Source organism: Falco biarmicus, chromosome 3 (assembly GCF_023638135.1).
Source record: "Falco biarmicus isolate bFalBia1 chromosome 3, bFalBia1.pri, whole genome shotgun sequence".
NCBI lineage: Eukaryota > Metazoa > Chordata > Aves > Falconiformes > Falconidae > Falco > Falco biarmicus.
Window position 1 is genome coordinate 52,690,016 of NC_079290.1, and position 15,767 is coordinate 52,705,782.

General features: G+C 39.4%; 1 protein-coding gene across 1 annotated transcript in view; it reads right to left on the reverse strand.

The window, feature by feature from the left end:
• The window catches only part of MEP1B (meprin A subunit beta), a 32,462-nt gene that overhangs the window by 15,170 nt on the left and 1,525 nt on the right, over window positions 1-15,767 (reverse strand). Inside the window, exons 2-9 of the mRNA XM_056333712.1 lie at window positions 12,429-12,447; window positions 12,193-12,243; window positions 12,045-12,088; window positions 10,948-11,020; window positions 9,724-9,841; window positions 5,357-5,535; window positions 3,694-3,912; window positions 427-579 (exon numbers count right to left, since the gene is read on the reverse strand). Of these exons, the coding sequence (XP_056189687.1) occupies window positions 427-579; window positions 3,694-3,912; window positions 5,357-5,535; window positions 9,724-9,841; window positions 10,948-11,020; window positions 12,045-12,088; window positions 12,193-12,243; window positions 12,429-12,447 (856 nt within the window). The remainder of the gene's footprint in view (window positions 1-426; window positions 580-3,693; window positions 3,913-5,356; window positions 5,536-9,723; window positions 9,842-10,947; window positions 11,021-12,044; window positions 12,089-12,192; window positions 12,244-12,428; window positions 12,448-15,767) is intronic.

A 15,767-nucleotide genomic window follows, 5' to 3' on the forward strand; every position in this document is an offset into this window, starting at 1 on the left:
TCCTCTGACAGGTTCAGAAACAACTGGCTATATTCTCAATTAATTGTTCACCTGAGCTCTGGTAATATACATAATTCCTAAATCCCAATCCTTTCCAAAGACCTACCAAGCAATTACTCAGAAAAGCAGCAGTCTTTCTGGTGTGCTTGTACCATAGGTTAGCACATTTTATATAGTTCTTGTATCAGGATGTGACACTAAGACTCGAAAACAGATCAAGAGGTAAGGACATTCAGTCTTCTCAAATTAGCAGAAAATCAAACATATCACATGATGTCCCAAAGTATGTAGATTTATGTTGCTTAGTTAAAAAATAATCTGTAATTTGACAACAAATAAACAGAGAACAAGGCCAAGATCAAAGTCAACTCACATGCCTCTGCAGAAAATACTCCCCAGAGAGATAAGAACAATTTTTTCTCATACCTTCACATTCTCCCATATTAGTGTGATCAGTATTTGGCCCAGCAGGAACCTGAGACAAACGCTGCCAATCACTGTTGTCATCTGAACTTTGAATCATGCCACATATATTTTCAAGTTCAAAACTGCATGTGTCCATGAAACTTATGGAGGAGGCTATAACATTTAAAAAAAAAAAATTGTGAATCTATTACATGACATACATTTTAATTGTGAATGTCCAAAGCCAAGAGCAGAGAAAGACTAAATGCAAACACTAAGTAACCAGCAGCTTAAAATACCATCAACATTCATAGGCGTAACGATCAGGAACTCAAAGCATCTGGCGATTAACACTGACTTTAATAAGGTGTCAGGACCACTCTGTGCGCTAAGCAAGCACAGGAGGGTGCCAGCTGATTATCATATCACATCTTTTATTTACAAAAGGAACACTAACACCAACCCAAATCCCCCAACCTTCACACAGTCAAAATGTCCTGAGGCTCCCCATTCTTTCCTCTGCTTTCTTTGGGCCAGTCCACACATATCCACAGATTTTGATAAAAGTTCAGTAGTATATGAGCTCATTTTGAAATACAGTAGGGCAGAAAGTATTTCACTACAATAAGAAAACCTTGGTTTTCAAAACTCTGAATTGAAAAAAACATTTGGCAAAGGTACATTTGGGACCAGTCTATATCTCATCTCATACAAATTTCTAAGGTGTCTTGCATATAACAAGTGAAAAATTAAGTGAAGAAAGACTATGAAGTTGAATAGGAAAGGGAAAACACTGTATGAAATGTTTTCTCCATCCAAAGCAAACCCTGGATGGGTGAGAGAAGACACAGCCCAGGTTTTCCCCTGCTGTTAGTTTTGTTTCCCATTGTACCATGTCTGACCTCCGTCTAATACCAGTCATGATTTGAAAACAACTAAGTTAATAAAATGCTTTTCAAACTGTGTATAAAATATTGTGGCAGGTTTAAAGGTTCATTGCACCACAAAAAGGACCTTGAGCATCACAAAAAGCAACCTCAATGGCATGCCAAATGCTTCACTTAGGCTGTAGCTCAGAGAAGCACTTAAGTATGAACTGCTGCCAAATCAGTTGTACTGCTGAGATATTTTATACTGTCCTCACAGAAAGCTAACAATCCTCTAGAGCCTGCAAGGCTATCAGAAATCTTGTGTGACTGATACCTTTTAAGACACAGTATTGGTATGATGCTGTAAAAACCAAGAAAAGATTTTCACAGTAAGTTTTATGTTGACTTCTGGAGAAAGGGAAAAAAAACGAGCTAGGGTGTCAGCAAGAAAGTAAGCATAAATGGAGACTCATTAAATGAAATAAACTCATTGAAATCAAAATACAAAGCATAATATGAAATGTATTTACCCAAACAGAAAGGAAGTAGCCTAACTACCCTAATTAGAAAGTATGGCCTGAAGTGGTGACCTGGACAACAGAAAGGAGAAAAGAGCAAGACCCAATAGCTTACAATGTATTTTTTAGATTAATTCCTTAAACAGGGGATGGGGGCACCGCTTGAAGCATCTCCATCTGCACCAAAAACCAGATACTTTCTTGCTATGTTGTGAAAGGCTCGACTTGGAAGGAAATACATGGGGGAGGAGTGCTGAATCCTAATTCCCAGTGGCTGAGGGAAACCTCATGGTCAGTTCTGTTGGGTAATATGCTAGAAGGGGAAAGCAGACTACAATCTACTGTTACCACATGGTCTGAAAGACAGTTCTGAGGAAAAGATCAGAACAGCACTAAAGTATCAGTCAGGACTTGTCATGCTTTGGGTTCGTTGGGTTTTTTTCAATTTAAGAACCCAGTTTCCCATTTTCAATGCAATTTCCTAACCTTCAGCAGAATTTCAGCTTAAACTTTTCCGTATATCACGTTCACCAACAGAAGTAATCTTTTGATTCCTCTGAGAGGATGCATGCCACCCAAACCATGTCTAGCATTCTCAGTCTTCCCCCTAACAAAGCATCAGTCTACCCTAGCAGCTGGGTAGGCGAGGGCTTGGACCTGCAAAGCACCCATCCTTTCCTAGCACAGGGAGCACTTAGTCAAATGGTGGCTGATCTGAAGACCACTTACCGCCCTGCGAATATTGTGCACACTAATACGAAGCAAAGGGACAGACTGCGGAGCAGGGCAGATCCCGACTGCACCGAAGGTGGTGGCAGTTTTGTTGCTAATTTCAACATGACTTGGGGTTTATTTCATTTGGGGAATGTGCCTCTGGGTTAAGAAGTTAAAATGTCATGAAGTATTTATGTAATGCACCAGAATGATGGAAAGTATATAAGATTAATGGAGAGGAAGAAGGGCTTCATCCACTGTTAAAGACATCCCTGGCTGTAAGCACTTCTGTAACGCCTAACTGACTGTGTGCCAAGTGCTAGAAGCTAAGGCTGCATGTGTATGCTCAGGTCAGACCTACATGGAAAGAAATATTTTCATCAGAACTGTATACTCAAAAAATAACAGGGCAGTTTGATAATTATTTAAGGTACCTGTAGAATGAGGCTTAAAATATAACTGTAAACTGGTACTCGCTACTTGGGATACTGAGGCGGTGAAGTAAAAGCTTTTATTTGAGTACCAGGACACATTTGATGCAGTCACAATTACAGAATTATATTCCAGTTTGGTAATAGATCTGTGTATATTTCTCTGCCTCTTACTTCCACTCAGCTGGCAAAAATAAATCCCACATGAGAAAACAACTCTTTTGACCATTTCTGTAAGAGACTTGGCTTGAAAGTAAAAATAAAAATTTTAAAAGTCTGCATTTTCTTCGTAACAGCATCTGTACCGTGTCTGCATGAACACACACTTTGTCTTACAGATTCCGTGAAAGCAGAGTAGGTGTGACAGTCACAGCAAAGATATTAATTTCTGTACGGTGTCTGAGAAACAGCTGTGGAATAATGGAGGGGAAAAAACAAAAAGCTTTGTGCAGAAGCACAGATTTTAAACCACCACCCAAAGAATGAACAAAAATCAGCTGCTGAGTAAAGCTGGTTTTTAACTAAAGGTCAGATAAAATTGCACAGAAAACTCTGCTGCGCAGCAGTGTTTCTGCAGGAGGGCTATGTTATTTCTAGCTGTACCATTATTTCTGGTGTTCTTAACACAATTCACTTCTCCAGATATGTTAGCATCTCTTTCACTTGTGCCTGTATGACTCCAGCATGTATACATGACCCTCATTTCTGTCAAATACCAGAAACAAAAAAAAATTAAAAGAAATGGGAGAAACTTACAGCAATTGTACAGCCGGTTCAGTTTCTGGATATCATAATCACTGAAATCCATTCGCTGTCCTATAACATCCATGAAGTCTGGTATGTTAGTGATGATGGTGGGTTCAGTTCCATTCCTAAAAGCATTTTGGCTATAGTGCATCACGGAAGTATAGTCATAGGGAGCATTCAGGGAGTCTGATGTTTTATCATCATATTTTTTGAAATTATGCTCTTTACCTAAATGGGAAAAAGAAAAGAAAAGATTGTTTGTTGCCCAAGAAGACCAAGTTTTAATGTAAAGACTTAAAGTAACAGAGAATCCATCAGATCCCCAAGTATTTTTTTTGGTAGTCTTTACTGGTACTTACTCTGTAAAACTATTCTATTTTTGCCTAAAGTTATTTACTTTCCTCTTTCAGCCACTAGTGCTGGATGAAGCAAAGGTTTTTTGCTACCAGAAATCTTTTTCCCATGAAACTACCTGTAAATTTTGACGGGCTTCTGATATCCAAAAGCAGAGATTCTGTTTCAGTACTCAAATTAATGCAATTTGCAACTGTAATGCCTCACTGTTTCTAATCTGTATTCTCTGACATTTAATTACCGGTCATTTTAGCTTACAATAAACAAGTTAGAGTTGTTGTCAGATAAGCTTCCAGAATTTAACTTTAGATTTTTTTTCTGGAGTCTAAGGAAAAAACATTACTAATTATCCAATGGAAGGTAAGGTTTCAAATGTTTCAGATTAGTCAAAATACAGTAACTATATTCTGGTCAGTGTAAAAAAGCTGCAGCAGTTTCAGACAGTTAACAATAGTGCAACTTGTCATTAAAGAGTCAGCAAAATATAATGGAAATCAAATAACGGAGTCTTAAGTCATTTTCTGTAATATATACTTGCATAGGCACCTGACTATTGATCACAACTAAATAAGAATGCATTAGATTTAATCATTACCTATTTCTTCAGTCTGTTGTGCATACCTGTGTTAGGAAAGCATCAAGTCTGTGTATACAACTTTGGTTTTGAACTGCCTGAAAGTCACAGAGGACAAAAGCAAGCTGAAGAGGCAGAGACTGAGCAGAGTCCTGAGGAACCCAAATGCACCAACACTCAAGTTCACAAGCTGCATCGTTAAAGTCACCACTCATGTGATGCAGACTCTGAAACGGGTCTCTCCTCTCTGCCCACCCTCTCTGCATGCTCTGCTGCCTGCACTGGGTGTAGTGGCCAGGAAGAAAGAGGACAAACTGTGTTTTCTCTGGAGATTTTCTACTGGCTTTGGCCACACTGGGTTTTTCAGAGTCGGATTTTTTTTTCAATTACTTTCATTTTGTCAAGGGCTCCTAGAGTAACAGTGCTTTTAGACCATTCATTTAAAACAAACTAAATTATTCTCTTCCGCTGCTCTGCTGTACAATATGTAGCATAACAGGACTCAGATCTCTAGTTAGGGCTTTGGGAACTGCTGTGGCACAAGGAATAACCACAGCAACAACAAACAAGGCTTTTGGTCCCAAATAGATGTCACTTGCTATTTAATGTATTGATATGCTGGCTTTGAAAGAATAAGTCCGGGTAAGAGAATAGTGTGACCACCAAAGTGTGACTGGAAGGGAGGTTCTGCAACTACATCCCCAAATGCCAGAGCCTGAAAGGAAGAGCAGAGGAGTGACTGACCAGACTGAACCCTGTCCCAGATGATGGACACGTAGTCATCCCGGTCAGACCGTGACTGCTCATGCCAGAATCCCAGGGCATGCAGGAACTCGTGCTGGATCGTCCCAATCCTGTCACAGTTGTCTCCGATGGAGAGCTGCTGCAACCCCTTTTGCTGGTTTCCCACTGAGGACCAGCAGCTAGCATCGGAATAAAGGGAGAGATGACTCTGAGATACAAACCATCAACACACCACGCAAACTCCAGAATCAGTCTATTCAACAGGTATATTTTTAACTTGAGCGTTGAAGTTCTATTTTGCTATAGAGAGCATTTTTTCATTGATCTGTTCCTTACAGGACCCTTTCCTCTCACATTTAGCTCAGTTTTGATGAACAAGCAGTTCCCCCACTCCGTCTCTACTGTTTTTAATGGGTTTTCTTTAGAATAAAAATATTGAGCAATTTGTGATGGAAGAGAACTGATGAGAATTTCATTGGTACTCTAGCAAACATCAAAGACTATGGACATGATTTAGAGCAATTAAGTTACTGTAAATTAACAATTTTTAGCTGGACCACAGTATGTGACTCTGAGCACACTCTGGGCCTGTCCCTGTCACGAGGGGAACCAGGTTCATGCACATCTTCCCTCTGCCATTGCAGCTGCTTCTCTCCTTATTGTTTTGGCCTTTTGCTTTGCGAGGGGCTGTAGCTGCCAGGTAGGGTACGCTTCTATACGGCTGTGTTTACCTTCTGAAAGGCTGGTGGATCTGACAATGCTTTTCATAAACTCTTTTCTTTCTAGCTACTTGTAAGCTGCTGTACTCAAGCACTTGCTGCTGACACAGGCTCACAAGGAAGAGCAAAATCACAGCTGTGCTGGAAGTTTTTATTAAAGGATAAAAAAATTCAGTGAGCTATCTGCACAAGCCAATAAAATGGCACCCTGTGTCCACAAAGTAGCAAGCACAGAGAGCTACATTTAAATTGATATTTTACGCAGCAAATAAATCAACACTTACCGAATGAAGTCCATAAAATTAATCGGGCACAAAATATGCCATAGGATTTGCAGTCCTACCCCCCCAGAAATTTAAAAACACAAGCACACCATGTGCTTGCGAACCCTGTAACTTATTAGTGCAACATATTCCCTGGTATTTCCCTTTCCACAAAGCAGCACAGGCCTTGGCTATTGATTACTCATTAAAATCACAACATGAGACCTGGGAAGGAGCATATGTGGCATCCATAATTTCATGGGTTTCCCTTGAACAAGGCCTCACATTGATCATGAAGCTTTTTCTTGTGTTGTGCAGAGGTCTAAGTCCATCACAGTTCTGAGTCCACCTCATACCAAAGCAGCTGCCTCTGGCTTCACAGCTGTGCACAGCACATGCAGGCTACAGGCACATCCAGGACACTTGGCAAAATCAGCATCCAAACACTGGGGGATGCAGCTTCCCCTTGCCTTCAGATGCCAAATGCCTACACCACCATCGTTCTGCATCCGCAGAGGGAGTAAACACATGGTCTGTGTCAGCCAGCACTGAGAATAAAACGAGGTGAGTAGGACATGGCACTCCAGAGCAATGGGCACCTGGAACGCCATATTAGCAGTGTCCTCAGGAAGAGAGAAAATGGGGAAAGGTCCCAGCTTCCCCAAGTGTGAGAACTGTATCTCCTCTGATTCACTGCTTTCTGCATTGCTAGTTGCTCTGTCAGAGGCCAGAGGAACAGGGAAGTACCTGCTCTGACTAGTCCCACCAGCCTCCTGTTGGAAGATGGGCTTTAAGTAGATACATGCTATCAGTAGCCATGATGTGACTTCAAGCACATTTTTATACTAGTGTCCCGCTAGTAAATAACTTCCCATAGTATCACAGATCACCCATATCAGCACACAGACGCTTTGACTTATCAGCAGCAAGCTAGTTAGCCAGGGATCTTTAACAATCCACTTCTGCATGGGTTCCCTTTGCTGTGTGCCACAGTGGCAAATGCTGAAGTGACCTCCCAGGAGAGCTCCAGGAAAACCTGATTTTCCATATGGAAATACTAGATATGGCACCGATCCTCCCTCGCCTGCTAACCATTTGACTCTACCACACCATGCTATTTTTTCTGCTGAATGAGTCCTGTTTATGAGCAGAGTAGGGAGAAACAGCACATCCATTGAAGGTTCCCAGACTGTTCCATGAGCTTTGCAGGCACTTGTCACATTTGATGCTCCTGCATTTCTGTAACCCACAAGCATCCCTCACAAATTCTGTTCAGTGCACAGGCTGGAGTCAAGAAAAGGTCATTAAATAGATCCACAGTCTAACCTCCACTGCAGATGCATAGACCTGAGGATGAGGTGAAAGGCTGTGTGCTACAGAACCTTATACGCACCTCCACTCACTACGTGTTATAAAGATATACCTGTTAACACAGGTAGTAGCCAAGGCTTGGCAAATGGTAGATAAAGAACGTGGGCAGGAAGGTGGCTCTTTGCACAGGGGTTGATGACACTGTGTACATACATCAGAGACTACAAGTGTGTTTTTACACAGGGCAGTCCACACAACAAAATGGCAGCTGGCTTCTGTAGTGGCTGCCTTCATTTGAATTCAAAAGGATGATCCAGACGAACACTTTATGGCCCACTACAAATCCTTTTGACACAAAATTCCTTCACCTTCCTCTGTTTTATAGATGCAGGCCAAGATCAGAAAGGCAAAGGTGATTTATCAACTTTTTCTTCGTGCAATAAAACTTTATGAATCCAGCTGGTGTTGCCAGGAACTTTGTGCTCCTGTCGGCACTGTACCCTCTGGACTGAGGTCTTTAGTCTGCAGTTACAGGAGTCATAACTGATCTAAAAAAAATAATGAGGAATGGCAGAGGTGAAATGTGTTGGTTTACCCACCTTTCACCTTGTCCCATTAAATCAGAAGAGAGGAATGGAGTGAAATGAGAGACAGTTAATGCAGAATCAGTCCTGGTAATTCCTTTTTAGAACCTGAATCTGCCTCACTGAAACTGGACAGCCATTTTCAGGAGACTGCGCTGTTTAGCTCCAAACTTTTAAAAAGTGCTGCTGAGCTTTAATTGTTTTGCAGATGTGTCAGCTGAGGTGATAGAAACATTTCAAAGCAAGCAACACACCAGGTAGTGAGGGCAAGATATGTTATCCAACTAGAACGACTTGTCTTCTTCACCACCTTGACTCATCTCTTTTTAATAGATATATAAATGAAATATCGTGTAGAGGCCTCTTACTTGCCATAGGCTAAATACTGTGGTTCTTTTTCGGGTACAATTATTAGCAAACTCAATGCATACTTTATGTGATGAAGGATTAAAAAATTTAGCTACATGAGTTTTCCATTTGGCTCAAAAAGCCGAAGAGTCATTAGCACAGGAAAATGCATTGCTCCCTAAGTCTCCATTTATACATCTTTTAGGGCTGAGTTTCAAGGTCATGTGTACAGTATGAACAGTAGAAAACATACAGAGCCAGAGACTGAAGAAACGTGAAAACAATTATCTGCTACAAACATCTCAGAACAAGCCAAAGGGAAACATTTTTATTATCAGAAAAATCTTTCCCTATTTCTGAATGCATTCTTATACCAGGAAATTATTTTCTAAATGTAAATTTCCTCACCAGGCTATCAAGTTTTCCCTGATCTCCTTTTCTAAAAGAGAAATGATTCAGCATAGAGTAGAGAATATATTTGTTCTTGTTGCACTGTTTTGACAGAAACTATCTTAGAAAGGGAAGCAGCTGGGACAATTTTGACTTCTTTACTGGAGTCTCATCTTACAAAATTTAAGGTGGAATAGCATAACTATTCCTCAAAAGAGGTAAATAAAGTGAAACCTCTGTAAAATATCCCAGTGTTATGCAGCATTTTAAAATATTGCTGTTATATCTGAATGCTGGTGTGACATTGTTCAAATGCAAATCCATTCTTATATTCAAGCAAATTCATTGTCCCACAGTTAGAACTATCATATTTCTGCTGGGATTTTTTTTTTCCTAAAACCTAAAGTATATTAAGAATGACTACTGAAAGTAATACTCCATATATCCAAAGATCAGTCAAGAAAATAGTTGGCTTGTTTCTGAGATTTTTACTATGCCCAGAATATCACCTCTTAAAGGACTTGATTTCCTCTTACATTAAAAAAATCAGTATCAGCAAGAAGTTTTTCATTACTACCAGGTAATACCTGTTCGGGAAACTACTACAATTTCCAATTAAAAAAGGACTGGAAAAATGGACATAACAAAAATAGAAAATTATAATCATATATATGTGTTTTAGAGTGAATACTGGCCATGAAAATAGCCTGAAGCCAAACAGGATGAAATTTATTTTACATTACTCCTCTTACCCTGTTCCTTTGAACACAAATATGTAATTCTTCTCCCCTTCCCAAGGTTTGAAGTCAATACAGGTTTTCAGTCGATACTGTTCAAATGCCTTGAGGATGAGTCCCTTAGCATTCATTTCTGAAAAGCAAACAGTGTTCTTGTCAATACTGAGCCAATAGGTTTGTACTATTATCTGTATGGAGCAAGTCCTAAGGGTGGGTCTTGCTCCAGCAATCTTTGAGCAAAATAAGCACGCATATTGCTGGATTGAGACCTGAGCAGGGACCTAAAACCATCAATTGTACTGTTGTGACATTTTATCTTCCTCTTTTTTTTTTTTTTCTGTGTAATTTTTCGTTGGTACTTGCATTTAAAATACGGCATGATGAGTATATAAAGTATGATAGCGCATGGTTCTTAATTTTTTAATTCTTTCATTTACTTTGCTGACATTTATGTGAGCAAGTACTACATAAATAGGGAACGAAGACATCGGATTTTGCTTAGTGCAGACTGCAGGCTACAGATCTCTCACAGAATCTCTCCAGGACTTGAACAGCTAACATCGTATCTGGTTACCTCCTCTAAGTAACTTGCATGGTTTCAAGCCAGTTCAGATCTGAATCTAAACTGGGGGGGTGGGGGGGGTGATTATTTTTTTTCTATGATGTACCAGAAAGGTGACTCCATGCATAGTGAGAGTGCAATCTCTCCATGTGGTATACAGCAAGAAACGAAGCTCCCTGTCTCACCACTTGTGTCTGCCCTGAAAAGCCACAGCTGGGTGGATTCAAAGGGATGGAGACAAGCTAGGATGTGTTGCTGGCCCACATGAGGGGACTCAGCAAAGTGCCACTGCAAACTGCACTGTCTGCCAGAATGACAACTTGTCGTCGCCTCTGTAGATGGTGTAATGGCCAGGTAAGCTTCCTGGCTTTAAAAAGATCTTCAGTGCTCTGCTTCTTTTTCTGCTTAGTAGAGTTTCATGTCTCAGACATATACACCAACTCAATCTGCTGGGCCATAGCAATGACAGGATAAGAACCACCCAAGAGAGGAGGTGAGGGCCAGCACCAACCCAAAGATGGTACACCCTGCTCGTGCACACCCAGGCCCAGCCCTGCCGCGGGAAACGGCCTGCTCTAGGCTTACAAGAGGAAAGGGTGCCACAGTATCTTTATCAACCTGTATTTCACATTTCTATCAACACGACATACAGACATTGTCAAGGGCAAATACTGTACCCAGGCTGTCATCAAGGACGTAAGGGATAACGTGGGGCCACCGATAGTTGTCACCAATGATGGAGTTTCGTTCCTGCATTTGAGAAAGAAAATAAGCATGCAGTCCTCAGTAAAAAGTGATTTAGGATCATAGACTAACAATAGCGCTAAGGCAAAGCAAATTTCCTACAATTCCATGTAAGACATATAAGAAATCAGAGAGCTCAAAAACTTTGGAAGCTCACTCAGAGGTCTAAGGTTTGGGCTGAAATCCCTTCACTCCCTTCTATCAGTGTCTCCAACTTCTGCAGCGTTTTCTCCATAGGAATTACCTGAGATTTTGATGCATGTGTGAGGAGAGCTTCAGCTCCTGTGGGAAGCGTTAAGATCTAAAGTCCTGAAAACCGTGCAGAGATTAATAATTTTGTAATTTTTCATAACTCAAGGGTTTGCTCCTGTGCCCTTAGCAAGTGCTGTCCTTGTGTCCACTCACATGCTCAAGCCAAAGCAGTTGATCAAAGTGAAGAGTAAAACACTACCAGCTTCCAGGGGTTCAAGACATTTTGGAGGTTTCTACTAGGTTTTTTTTGAGATGTAACTTGCTATGTAAATAATTTTTTAATTAATCAGATAGGGATATTGGACAGATGATTTAAAATGTGGTATTACAAATCTAATTTTTCCGTTGGTTTTAGTGAACTACTTATATGATGAAGGTTTTGCAACACTGGTCTGTAAATTTAGTTGGCTCAGAATAAACATTGTGTACAGACAAATGAAGAACCTTTTATATAAACCTGCCTGGATGGTGATCAGTGCTGCTGAGTGTCTTAAAAGCTCAACTTCAAAAACACAGCAAAGGAAACAAGAAGCTAGTAACATTGATCTAGTGGCTAAACCAACCTTATTCTGGATAACGTTTCTGCAAATGCACCCGACTCCTTCATTGTCTATGGCATTTTGTAGAAATCCATCCCCAAACATTTTCAGTTTATTGTTACATAAACAGCATTTATTGTCAGCAGGAGCAGGATGCATCAATCATTTCCACGCCAGCGATACTTTACATTATGTAAGTCAATGACACATCTCTGGTTTTATATTTTATTTGAACTCACCCCATCAAGTTTGATGTCTCCTTCAAAAAGGTCTAGTCCTAAAGCTAAAGGGAAGAGGAAATTAACACCCAGTTATTATATTGATCTGTGGTTACCATCATGAAAATAATAAAAAACAATTAAGAGAGAAACTGAATTTTAAAAAAACCTTCATTGATGTCAAAGATGTCTTGATCAAGTCCTCCATCTACATCTATTTCTGAAAAATAAAAAGACAAGAGAAGTAGGACATTAGCCCTTGCTGTTATCTTTATGAAGTGTGAAAATTAATGCAATAACAATAACAGTAATTATAAATCTGTGTCTGTCCTAGCGATGTTTATGAGCAGCTGGTTTTGTTGACTGCCTCCCGTGCATACAAATAGATCTCTAAACAGAACTCACCAGTTGTCTCTGGAGCAGGCTGGGAAGGGGGAAGAAAAAAAGATATTATTAGAAAGGCACATAATGAAATGCAGCTCACGTTACTCTCTCAACAGTATTAGAGATGCAATTTAAGCTCAACTGACAGCACTTAGCACATGGCTTTGTACTGGACTGACTGGACCCACAGCGTCCTCATTTGACTGGAAATGTTGATTTGCTTCTGTGTCAGCTTTGTGTCCTCCCCACTTCAGGCTGCCCAACTAGTCACCCAGGACTGCTTCTGTGAAGTTTTCACAACTGCTTTTCTCTCACAACTCAGGCAGTACAGAATATTCTTTCACAAACAGGAAAAAGAAGCTGTTATTTCTGTGACATCTACTATTGCTACTAATCAGGAGCTGTACAGAACCTATGGAAGTTATGCTAAACTTTCCATCATACAGCTGAAGATGGAATAGAATGAGTGGTCTGGTGTCACTCAGCAAGTCTTTGAAGGACTGGGTACAAGGTCCAGGTCACTTCAGCCCCAGTTAGTGCCTTAGCTGGACTCCAACTACCTAAGCAATCCCAACTCAAAGACTCTTTCTGCAACATGTAAAATCCAGAGACCATAATGAGATATAATGGGATAAACATAGTACACTTTCTTGCCATAACATGCCTATAGAACATAATCTATAAGGTTTTATCAGACTAGATGCTTCATTTTGGACTGTCTTGGACATACCCAACATAACATTACACAACATTCTCACGCAGCGAGTAAAATAATGAACAGCCTCTCTAAGCAATTGTTGCTGGGTGGGTTTTCCTGTTTCTCATCCGAAGTCTTGTATTTGTATGTTTGAAAAGAAGGTCACAAACTGAAGGTAAAGAACACCCTTAAATTCTAAGCTTCGACAATGTAGCAAATGGTAAGATATAACATCAATTCTGCAAAGCAGTGTAGGATTTTTACTTTTATTTGTACTATAGTTCCCCCCACCCCCTAACTTTTTTTCTTTCTCCGTGTAAATAGCTTGTTATTTTTTGTACATGCAGTTTTGCATGTCTGTCATATTTTCCTAGTGGGATAAACATCTGCAACCTCCATTAAAAGCAACAAACAGTACAAGACCAGAGTGCTGAAAACTGGTAAAAATCAAGTCCGTGCAGTCCAGAGGAATATTAATTGTGGACACTTCTATCACCTGTATGATGGATAAGAAAATAGTATGGCCAGAATTTTCAAGTGAGATTCAAATGCACATGTTCATCTAGACCTGATTTTTGGCACATAATTTGAGACCAAACATAACTATGGGCCCTAAAACTTATGATGTTCATATAAAAAATTTAAACAATCGCAGGGGGAAAAAAAACCACCAAAAAAATCCCAAACAAAACAAACTTCCATGAAATTTCTTCATTTGGAAAAGGTTGAGAAAGAAAGCTTTGAAATTGTCAGAATGTCCTATTTTAGCTTTCCAATGAAAGATTCATTTTCAATCTGAAATGAGTGTCTCGTGAAAATTTCGGAAAATGGCAGAAAAAAATATTGTAAATACAAAAGCCTGAAATCTCATTTTATCATTTTGATTCACCTCAACTAAAATTAATTCAAACTGTTGCTTCACAGTTTTTGTCAGATTTTGATCATTTATTCTGATCGCCTAAGAGGAGAAAATTATTATTTGCCTAACCAAGTAGAGGCTATAATTTATAGGTCTAAGAGATAATGCCTAATTGGTATGAGCTGGCATAATCAAATGCTTAATATCTAAATGTTACATAAACAGGCAATGTTTTTAATCAACAACAACTGCTTCTGAATTTTCTTAATGAAAACTACCACCCACGTATATCCTTACCCAGCCTAAAGGCAGGATTCTGACCCTGAAGTGCCAGTTACAGAAACCATTGAGTGGAATCTGTTTCCTGACCCGGTTTCTCCTGAAACAACCCTGTTTCAGCACTTCACGGTTCTGAGTCGTTTCAAAATTTGGTAGATTTTAAGATACCCGACTCCTAAAAACCCAACATCATCGTACAAAAGGGACCGAGTCCATTGAAAAATTGTTTCCAGAGTTGGGCAGAAAGTGAAGGATTGATTTTGATCTCGCATTTCACTGAGTAATTGGTATTATTCAGATTTACATTGATACATGAGAAATAAGGATGCGGATTTCAGAAAAAAGAATAAGCATATAACTATATACAAATACAGTTTAATAACCCCAAATATCTTTTCTAAATTTATGGATGACAAATCATCCATAAATTTGAAATGTCAATAGATTCCTCTTACATTTTGAAGTTGTATTCCACATATGTAATGATATTCTATCATTACATTTTGTTATTACTGGATCTGCATAAGACAGCATCCACGTATTCAAGTTTTGAAATGAAAGTGGAGCTTGTAAAAAAGGCTGAAAGTACACAGGCAGAGTCTTACACACATTTTGAAGACTTCATTTTAAACTCCCACTCTCATACAGATTTATAGGTAATGTAGAAGAAAAAAAAATGACAAGTAAAGATTGTGGTATTAAAAAATTAAAATTATGTTATTGTCTTGGGTTAAACATTGTCAATGGAGGAGAAGAACTATACCCATATTTGTTGAATCCCCTTATAACTGTTAATGGGGATTAAAATGTTTCTGCAGTTTCAATAATTATAAACTGCAATGTACCCATATCTACTAATCACAGAGTATAACAGTGTTAAAGGTAAAAACTGGCTAGGTCATGGAAAAGCTCCTCCATCAGCAGCCAAAGCTCACAAACTGAAATCAATGTAGCTAAGTCCAGCAGTACTTTTGGTGCATAAACCAATGTGAGTCCATGACTAATACCAAATTCAGCAATCAACTGAAACCCGGGTTGATCCTCAGTGTCTGAAAACAGTCACGGAATGTTTTATGCTGAAGGGATCCCTTCCATCATTCCTTTCTGCTTCCTTCTCAATAAAACTAGGTCTCTAGTCCTGTGAATCTCAACAGCAAAATACTGCATTTCAAAAGGATTATCTCTGCGTACAAGTACTACTCGTTTGAGTAGCAGCAACTTCAGTTTCAATGCCTGCCTGACAACTGAGACCTATATCATGGATTTCTAGTTTCTGAAAGTTTTGTAAATAATCAACAGATTCACAGTTCAGTCACATACAGAAGAAGGTTGATTACCTGAGGTGTACCAAAAAGGAATCTAATTCATGTGATCAGTGCTGCTTTTAAATCTACACACACACACAAAATTCTAAACATTTATAATATTAGTCCTTAACTTTAGCAAACAACATAGTTCATGTAAATTAAGTTACAGTAAAGGTTGGTCAAACCATGGCTTGTGACCACATTTAACTGGCAAATAA